At 55.6% G+C, this 9,983-nt stretch overlaps 1 protein-coding gene across 1 annotated transcript; it reads right to left on the reverse strand.

Annotated features, from left to right (window-relative positions):
* Positions 1 to 5,155: 5,155 nt before the first annotated feature.
* PRR35 (proline rich 35) lies at positions 5,156 to 9,147 on the reverse strand. The gene is made up of 2 exons (XM_031595186.2): positions 7,529 to 9,147; positions 5,156 to 6,556 (listed from the first exon to the last, which is right to left on the reverse strand). The coding sequence occupies exons 1-2, from the start codon at positions 9,145 to 9,147 to the stop codon at positions 5,623 to 5,625; spliced, it is 2,553 nt and encodes an 850-aa protein (XP_031451046.2). The 3' UTR covers positions 5,156 to 5,622.
* Between the last annotated feature and the right edge of the window lie 836 nt (positions 9,148 to 9,983).

The raw sequence follows: 9,983 nt of genomic DNA on the forward strand, positions 1-9,983 counted from the left end.
CATCTCCCAGGGCAACAGGGTCTGACCTTTTGTTTCACTGTTGTGTGCTCCATCACCATGATAAACAAACGCAGCCTGGCCCTGGGGCTCCTGTTCACCTTTCCAGGACCGTGCCTCTGTCACAACCCGTTTTGAAGCCACCCCTGGACCTCAGGAGGCACCTGTGTCATGGTACAGCTCATGCCCACGCCAACACTGGGAGCTGCAAGGTTCAAAGACGGGGGCATGCTCTGGCTGCCCACACTACAGATGTACCAGGTGAGGAGAGCTTGGGTGCAATTCAGGTTTTCCCAGAACATGGCACTGGCACACATTAGTTGTGACCTTCATCCCTTGGGGTTTTTCCTCCCCTTATCCCAGGCCCATGAGTTCTGGCCTGAGTGTGCACAAGGAAAGCTCTGTGCCCAGGGGATGCGGCACAGCACCTGCCTACCACCATACGTGTGTGCTGGGTGGCTTATCCCATGAGATTACTTACCTAGAGGTAGACTTGTGAAAAAAAAGCCAAACTTACTTACATCACACCTGCAGGGATGGGAGGAGGATCAGGGGAATGTGGATGGCCATGGCATCCATGGAGGGTTTCAGTTGCATTGGGGAGATTTGGACTGAAGGCTGGGACTGTTCTCAGACAGACCTGAAGTAGAACAGCAGTGTCTCAGACTGTTCTGAGAGCATTGGTTGGGAAATCTTACAACTGTCCTGCTCCTGGCCCCTGGAAATATGTTCACTCAGTGAGACACCAGAGTCCCCCATTTAACCTGTGCAGAAGATTCTGCAGTGTCTGAAAGGGACTGAGCTCTTTTGGCAGAGCAATAGGAAAGCCCCATTCCTCCTCCTGCACAGCCTTTTCTCCCCACAAGGCTCACCAGAGGATTAAGAAATTAATCCTGTTTGGGACATCTAGCTCTCCACTGAGTCTGACCAAAAGGGCCAAAGGCAGTGCAGATAAGTGGGCACCGACAGAAAGCCCCTTCCCTGCAGGGGCAGACCCACGGGCCACCCCTTCCTCATCCGTCCCCAGGCTGTGGCAGCCCAGTGCTGGGCCACGAATGGCTCCTAGGGTGGCACCCGGCCCTGGTACCCAGCATCACCTGCATCCCCTGGAGCAGAGGGAGGCCCAAGAGAGGCCCGAGGGAGACTTGCTCTCACTCTCTCTCTTGCTCACGCTCTCGCTCTCACTTTTGCTCTTCCAGGCTGCCCTTGGGGACCACGTGCCCCCGAGCCAGACCGCGGCTCTCCTACATACTCCCAACATCACTTTCAAGTACTTAAACCCTCCCTGCTTCACTCTCTGAGCCTTTTATCCAACTCCAAAGCCAGAGTGGTTCTGCCCTGGGCAAACACCCAGGGAACTAATCTGTTCACATCCATTCGGAAGCATCCACGAGCTGGGAAAGGAAACCTCCAACTGGAATAATGGATGGGCTGGGGAAGAAAGGCAGCAGGGAAATGTTGTAGGCTTTTCTACTCTTTTTTTTTTTTTTCTCCCACATAACTGAAGAGGTTGGCTGCCTCCCCCAGCTCACAGTTCAGAAACCAGCTCATTGCCCACTCCTGCTCAGACAGAGCAGCTCTGCTGTAGGTTGTCTCAGCAGCTTCACATATCTGCTCAGAAATCTCCTTGCCGACCTTGGCCCTTCTTTAGTCCACGTTTGGTAACTTTCCACTGCTCCGAGCTCTGGCCTGCCCGTGTCAAGTTAGGAGAGAACTGGTTGTGCTGGGCAGGAACCACTTCTCGTGCCCAGCTGGTTCCACCTGGGATCCCACCGCTATGAATGAGTGCCCAGCACCCCAACCACACTGCACATGGTCCTACCATGGGACAGCCTGCATGGGCATCCAGCAATGCTCCAGGCCCAGCTCACTGAGCACAGGGCTGTGCCTGCCTCTGCTTCTTGTTGCTGGTCCTCATGATCACAGCCAAGACACCATGGCTGGAAAAATGGGTTGTGATGCAGCAATCCCACCCACTGCATCCCAGCTCTGCTCCCAGAAACCCTGGAGCCACATCCTGGTGCCGGTAGGTTGCAGAGCAATAACTTCCTCCTGCACAAGTTACCCTGAAGCCTTGTCCCTTGCCTGAGAGAAGCCTTCCCTGGGGGGTTGTTTATTAGAAAACTTCCCCCCCCCATTCCGCTCCCCCTCCATCCCTGAGCTGTCCTTTGCTCTTGAACCCAGAGGAGAAGGAACACCTGAGCAGGAGCAGCTCTACGCACCCAGGGTAAGAAACCCATAAAAGCCGTGCAGCTCCATTGAGCAGGAGCTTCTGGTCTCAGTGCTGAGCCAAGGACCTGCTGTGACCCGGCGTCCCCCTGCCACCACGCAGAATCAACCAGGGAGGAATTCAGCCTCATTCAGATGGGTCCTCCGGCGAGTGATGGGATCGAGCCTTAGCACTGCCAAGAAACTTGGGGGGATGTATGAGTAGGGAGGCTTTAGTCAGCCGTGACAGAGGAAGATGGCTATCGGGTGGGCGGGCTGCAAAGGGTGGGTAATGGCCAGCCATCAGATGCCTTTAGGGTGACCAAATAGCCGTGTAATGGGCCCTGCACTGGAGTGGGCTGAGGGCCCTAAGGGCACAGATTGCAGCCCGGATAAAGCACCCTGGTAGTTCAACTCCCATCCATTATTTAAATGCAAAGGTAAATGCTTCCACCTTTGGAGCTGGAATGGTGCCACGGGCTGGCTGCCTCCTGGAGGCACTCAGGGCCATTGCAGGAGCCCCAGGCAGCTACAGCAGGCAAGGAGGGGATCTATCCCCTATGTGGGGTACCACAGGCACCACTGGGACAGGGAGCAAGGCTGGATGACACTGAGGACATGGGACTCAATCCCACACCTTTCCTTCTGCTGCTTCCCGCACTGGCACTCTGGAGCAAGAGATGCTAGCACTGTCCTGCCAGCTGTGAGGATAGGACAGCCACACTCACCGTCCCCATAGCAGCTGGTTTCAGTCATAGCAAGAGGACAAACCCTCAAAACCCAGAGATGCACGGGCGCTGGGATGGAGAGCCCAAGTGCATGCCCTTGGCATCAACACAGCAGACAGCAGCAGCCCTTGGAGGTTTTTCTTTTTAATGGTTTGGTTTTCATTTTGTACATTCGTAAAACTGTGAACAATAAATAGTGTGTGCTTGGCCTCTACCTCCTGCCTGCCCCCCGGCTTTCTACGGAGGCAGGAGAGGCCGTGAGTGATGCAGCGAGGGCTGCGGGCACCGGCTGCCGCCCCAAGCACTGGTGAGCAGGGAGGGGTCCCAGCTGGGGGTGGTGGGATGGAGCCAGGGACTGGTGTGGGGAGGCAACCCGTGCTCGAGCAATACATCAGCTAAAAGGGAGAAAGGCAGCACTGTGTGGTGGTCTGGGCACAGACCTCCTGCTGAAGCCCAGGGCTGGTGGTCTGGGAGCCCAGCTCCTTCACTGGTGTCTCAGACCTCCAAAATGCCCAGGATTTGCTAGGAAATACAACGTGCTGCTTGGGGCAGGGAAGAGATGAGGCTCCGGGGTGGGCAGAGGGACCCAGAAGTGCTATTGTTCCTCAGAGGAGGCAAGGGCTGAGTGGGCAGGGGTGGATAGGACAGAAAAACAAGACTCCAGCCTCTGCGTGCTCTGCTGGGACAGAGCGAGGGTCCTGGCATGGAAGAAGGTATGGGGGAAAGAGCCCTGAGATGGGGAATGGGGAGATGCTGTTGTAGGGGAGATGTGTGGGATGAGGGAGACAGGAAAAGGTGGGTTGGCAGGAGGCATTCAGGGGGACAGAGGGACACAAAGCCGCAGAAGAGGCTGGAGAGAGGTGGATAGGCTGCTGGGAGTGGGTAGTGTGAGCAAGGTGCTTGGTATGGAGGGGGCTGCTCATAATGTTACGGCATCTGAAGATCACAGCACTGTTCAAAGCCAGAAAGAAAGGCCAGCTCTACCTCTCCTGGGCTTCAGAATCGAGGATCCTGAGCCCAAGCTCTGGGGTTTCTTGTGGCTGGATCTCATGGCCGCCACTGGTCTGTGGAGCCAGGGCCATGAGAAGCAACAGGACATGGCTCATCAGGAAGATCTGGAGCTGGAACTGTGGAGCTGAGCTCAGCAGTGCTCTCCTCTGCCCCCCCACTGCACTCACTTCTCCAGAGAGACCTTTGGAGACCTGTGTGCTCTGAGCAAAGTCCTTGAGTGAGAAATAACCCCCTTTGATATGGTGGAAACCTTGTCCAAAGGGCAGTCAGGTGAGAAGAGTCAGCTTCTTCTGTTGTCTAGGTCCATCAAAGCACCAGGGAGGCTGCACATGGGGCCTTGCCTTCTTGACACTCATGGTAGCACTGTCCACCTTGTGCCCAGAGAAGTGCCAGTGCCTAAAGCTCCCATGCTGTGCTGCACAGGCCCCTTATTGTTGGCTTTGCTATCCTCTTTGTCCTGCCATGCCCACCCCTCAGCTGGACTCTCTCATTGCAATACCAGCCACAAGTTTGAAGGGCCTAAAATGTGACCCCACCATTTCCTGTGGATGTGATCCCCACCACAGTGTGTGGATGAAAAAGGGCTGAGGAGAGCACGTTATACCCACCATGGTGGAAGGAAAACCATGAAAAGCCTGAATTAGGCATGGGGACTTCTCGACCCCAAGCAGACCCTGCCCAGCATGGTGGAAGGGGACAGACTGATGGTTGCTTGGTGTCATTCCAGCTTGGGTCCCTTTACGGTTGTTTTCAGCATCTTTGTATCTTGAGCGGCGAGGCTCGCAGCACCACCATCTCACCCTTTTTGCTGTCCTATTTACCATCATTTGGGAGTTTAGGACTAGTGGGCAGGAGCTCTTGGGAGCGGTACCCTGCAGGAACACGGGCTTTTGTGAGGAGCATGCATCATGTCTGCATGGGGAGAGGCCAAGGGGACAGAGGAAGGAAAAGTCATTTCTGTGTAAAGGCAAGAAAAAGAGCCAGACACTGGAAGAACTACGGGCAGGACCGTATCCCCACAGCCCAGCAGTACCCATGCATGGCAAGTCCTCTGGACAGAGAGCTCAGCACCCAGCTGTGGAGCCATGCTTTGAGGCAAGGTGGCTATTGCATCTTGTTGTGGCTGGGAAGATGTTCTTGTCTTTACAGTGTGGAAGGTACCTGGCCTCTGGGTCAGTTCACCTGGGCAAACACTTCCTTTCTGCGACCCTGAAGCCATGGGATGAAGCTGAAGCTGTTACAGTTCTGCTCTGTACAAAGGTGACAGCCACAGTCTCTTTGAGTACAACCACTTCTGGACCCAGGCTTGTTCTTACAGACACCCCATTTGTGGTCCCTCCCCTGCCATGGGAGCTGGGTTGCAGAAGTCCCTGAGAGTCTCTGATGAGAAGGTTGGATGAGCCTTCAACGGAAAGCTTGTTGCTTTTAGCAGCTCGCATTTCTTGCCTGCTAGCGACTTCCCTTCCAAAGGGAGCTCCAGGACCAGGGAGCTGAGGCTGTTGAGCATGCAGAGCCCAAAAGGACAGTGGGGAGGGGGTCACGGGGTCTTACACTTTATGGAGTCAGGCAGTGGTGAAGCTTTCATCTGTGGGGAGGAGGGATACCGGAGAGGTGGGACACTAGGAAGGTCAAGCATGAGGTGGCTAGTGAGATCCAGGATCTTTCAAGCAAGGTGGATTTAGGGGTCGGCATGCAAAGGGCTGTGGACACACACCGTGTCTGTCTCAGTGGGAAGGCTGCAGGACAGGGAGCGCTGCACGGCCCGGCAGCCCAGCGGCCCATCCTCGGGGGTGACGGGGAGCGGAGGGCCCTGGGTGGTGCTGGATCTGCCATCAGAGCACAGCAGGACGCTGGAGTCCGCCTCGCACTTGGTGGTGCGGCTGTAGTAGGGCTCCATGACGTGCCGCAGCTCCAGCGGCATGGCGAGGGGCAGCACCTCCGCCTTGATCACAGCACCCAGGTGGGGCTCGGAGGAGGATGCCCGGAGGCTCTCAGAGTGGCTCATCTTGATCAGCAGGTCGATGGTTTTGTTCTCGGACTCCAGGAGGCAGCTTGGCAACCCCTCCTCATCTCCAGACTCGGCTGGGGCCGAACATTTCTTGAGGGCCCCTTGGTCTTTGCCGTGGAGCTTCTTCATTCCCAGGCCCACACTGCACGTTTCTTTCTTGGACTGCGGGCACTTCTCCAGGCCCTCGGAGGATCTCTTCACCGAGAGGTCCAGGGGCCCCTCGTGGGGTTTGGAGGCTTTCTCCAAAGCCTGGTGGATGTGGTAGAGCTCCCTTCGGATTTTGACTAGCTGGTCCCTCAGCTCTTTTTGCCCAGGAGTGTCTTCCTTCGCCAGATCAGACAGTTTCTTCTCTACCTCCTGGTACTCCTCTAAGGTTTTGGACAGGTCCCCAATAAGCACGGTTGTAGCCTCAGAGTCTGTCATGGTGGCAGCAGGTTCTTGCGGTCTGCTCTGTTTGCAGAGGCCGTGCTCAGGTGCAGCACCTGCACAGGGCAGGCCTTCAGGGTCTTTGTCCCTCTCAGGTTCCTCAGGCCAGCCCGCCAGGACATCCACATGCCAGTGATCCAGAGCCCTGGGGATGTGGCCAGCGTTGGCCCTCGAACCACTGCAGAAAAGAAATGGATACAATGATTAGGGAGAGCACTGGCAAAATCTTCAGCATGAGCTCCTCCGTGCGTGCTGCCAGCATGAGGACCTTCCAGGAAAGGCTTTGGTCTGAGCTTGCAGAGATCTGGCTGAATCTGCTCCTGCCTTTGTTCTCCCGGGAGAGAGATGGAGCCTAAAACAGGCTGTTTTGTGCCTCCCCTCAACACGAGTCTACTCTGGGGAGATTGTGCAGGTGAGTGATGCCAGCTCGGATGGCCAGACTTGTTTTCTGTTTCTCTTTAGAGCACTGAGGGACAGATGGACACATACTAAAGCATGTCCAGCTGCAGAGGATCTCTGCAGCCATCCTGAAAATGGTGAAGAGGCAAGAGGAGGTAGAAATGCATAGAGTGCTTCTCCAGAGAATGCTCCTCTGGGTGCCAAAAGCTGTGTTTTTTGCAGTGACATTTTTCTTGGAGCCACAGCTGGACTTGCACAACCAGGGGAGGAACTGAAATTTTGTTACAAGGAGCTGTGCACATTTCTAGCCCCAGGTAAAAGGAAATGTTTGGAAGCGTGACCCTCCCTCTGGGCTTTGGAACCAGAAGGCAAATCAGAGGAATGCAAATGTGAATGTTTAAACGATTGTTCCAGCAACTGTGAGATATTTTGGGACCCAAAAGGAGATTCCCTGGTGCCTGGGGAGCGCAGGTCCACACTGCACAGACCCCACCTTACACAGAACCTTACTAGCTCTGTGTGAAATGGAGGAAATCTAGGAACAGCAAGCAGTGACACAGCCCAGCTGCTTGGATGCACCTGGAGAGCCAAAAGCCCTGCTTTGGATGGGTGCTAAATGCACTGCTGGCTTGGAGTGAGCTGAGCTCCTGCAGCACCTAGTGGGAAGGGGTCATCAGGGATACAACGGGGTATGAAGATGGTGTTTAAGGCCAGCTAGATGTGGAGAAGAAGGAGACCCAGGACACCTTACCTGCTCTGATAACTGACTTTTCCAGGCATCAGCATTTCAGATCCTATCAAATCCAGATCATTGGAAGGGAGCTTCCTCTTCAGGTTATTGCCTGTGGGACTGCCGGTCTCCAGACAGGTCACTGCTGTCAACTCTGCCTTCTGGATGCTGCTGGGGGCAAAAGTGCCATCCTTCATCCCCACCAGGTTTTGGAAGATGTCAGCGGTTGGCTTTTTGCGCAAGTTGTTGAGGCCCAGGTCTGGGTTGCTCTCCTTCTCTTGGGACAGCCACTTGTCTTCTTCCTGCCCCAGCACGTGTCCATGGCTGAGCTCAAGGGCTGGCTCCTCTCTACCACTTTTGGGCCAAGGAAAACTCGGTTTCAGCACCGGTACCTTCAGCAGCCCTGGTTTGGATGGCTCACTGGGGGTCTTGGCTTGGGGAGGTGTGGGCATGACCGAGCCCACCAGATGCTGGGCCTCCGGCTTGCTGGATGACATCTTGCCTTCAGTAGAGCTGAAGGTGTGCTCAAAGAGCAAAGGGTAGTAGAAGCGAGGCAGAAAGGCAGAGCGCTCAGGGCTCTGCAGGGGCTGGAAGTGGGAAGCATGCGGGTGCATCAACTGGGCCGTGGAGGCCAGGAATGGCAGCTGAGCCAAGTGCGGGTGTGTTGTTGCACTGTTGGCCATGGTGGGGCTCAGGTAGGAGAATAGGTTGGGGTTCAGGGGATAGTTGATGCCCAGCAGTGAGAGGTTGAGGCCCTGAGGTTCGTGGTAGTCACTGTAGGCTGGAGGTGGATAGCATGGGATGATGTTGCTGTCGGTACAAGGCGGGGAGACCTCAGGTGTGCTCCTCCTTTGCCCATTTGCCACCAGTTTCCACTGCTCCATGAGGATCCCACCACTGGCCAGGCATTTCTTTGGCACTCTGCAATGCTTTGGCTTAGCTTCTAGGTCTGGGGAGGCCATTTCTCTGCTTTTCATGACATGGTTCTTGAGAGAGAAGACATCTGTGATGATGAAGTCAGGCTCCACCTCCTTGCAAGGCTTATCTCTCTTGTTCTTGAAGCCAAAGACCAAAGTGTTCACTTCTGGTTCAGCCGGATCACCTTGGCAACCTGCCTCTTCATTTTTCTCCTTCTTTTCCCCTGCATCCATCTGCCTCAAGAGGCCAGCCACATCCTCCTCCTCCTCTTGGAACGGGCTGCCTTCTTCCCCAGCCCCTTCAGCAGGCAGGATCTCCACTCCTGATGCCGATTTCTCCTCGTGGCCAACCCTGCCAGGGGTCTGCTTGATCCTGCCCGACCCTCCCGACGTGGCCGAGGAGTCGCAGGTCTCTGGCTCGTCCTGCCGCCCGCGCAGCCGCGTGGCCTCGGTGGCATGCAGGAGCCGCAGCTCTGGGTGAAGCAGGTTGCCCTTCTTGTAGGGCCAGTCAGACTCGATGAGGAGGGAGAGGGAGTTCTTGCACAGGCTGTACTTCATGTGGTTGTAGAGGTGGGATTTCTCCATGCACGTGAAGGGGCACTGGAAACACTTGTAGTTGTAGGGTTTGCCCCATGGTCTCGGGATGTAGTGGGGCTTTTTGGGCTTCCTCTCCTTGTGTTTGTAGACGGAGGTCAGCTTGCAGCCCACGTCGTCCTTGGACATGGCAGTGGGTGCCTGGAGATGGCTCCTGGTGGGAGCAGAGGGGCTCAGTGCCTAAATCTCACTCCACCTCCCCAGGAACTTCTGTATGCCCTGGAAGGAAAGAACATGGGAGCTGATGAGCCGACAGCCCTGCCAAGTCCTGCTTGTATGTGAATACAGTCAAAGAAGGTGTTCAGACAGACAGATTTGTTGGGGAGACACTACAGACAGACTGTGTGTTCCCCATCATTGCTACCCATTCATTTGCAGACTGCCACAGGCAACTGGGACCACTGAAGGAAAGGAACAGTGTGGTCTGAGCCTACTGGGGAAGTGAAGACCACAGCTGGGCAGCCAAGACTAGAGCTGCCAGGGAGGTTCAGGCAGCCATGGGCATTTCTTCCCACTGGACTGGTGTGCATCCAGCCCAGCCCAGCCATAGGCTGGCTGCAGTGCTTGAGGGTTGTTTCAAGGTTGCAGTCTCAAGCATTATTAGCATTCACAGACACCCTCTGCTCATGCCTTGTTCCTACAGTGGCCCTGCAGACAGTGCCAGCAGCCCCACACTCAGCTGCTGGCTGCTGGGCTGGAGGATGCTCTATGTGCTGGGGGACTCTCCCGTGCTCTGCTTCCTGTGCTTTCACCACTGGGACCCATAAAGCATCACATTGCATCCTGCCCTCTTCCCCAGCACCACTCCCAACTCTAGCCCCCGAGCCCCACATAGATTCATGAACCCTGGCCATGGCAGTATCCCAGTGCCCCATTGGAGGATGAGGAACATGGAGAGACCGAGCGGGAGCCGCATAGCATGCTGTGTGTTTGCAGGTCAGTTGAACAAACATTTGGTGTTTATA

Source organism: Phasianus colchicus, chromosome 16 (genome assembly GCF_987193195.1).
Source record: "Phasianus colchicus chromosome 16, bPhaCol1.hap1.1, whole genome shotgun sequence".
NCBI classification, from domain to species: Eukaryota; Metazoa; Chordata; class Aves; order Galliformes; family Phasianidae; genus Phasianus; species Phasianus colchicus.

What these genes read in the sequence shown, in the direction of transcription:
- PRR35 (XM_031595186.2), bottom strand. Translation starts at nt 9,147, where the DNA reads ATGTCCAAGGACGACGTGGGCTGCAAGCTGACCTCCGTCTACAAACAC. An exon ending in AAAGTCAGTTATCAGAGCAG is followed by an intron (nt 6,557 to 7,528) that starts GTAAGGTGTCCT and finishes TCTTTTCTGCAG; the next exon opens with TGGTTCGAGGGCCAACGCTG.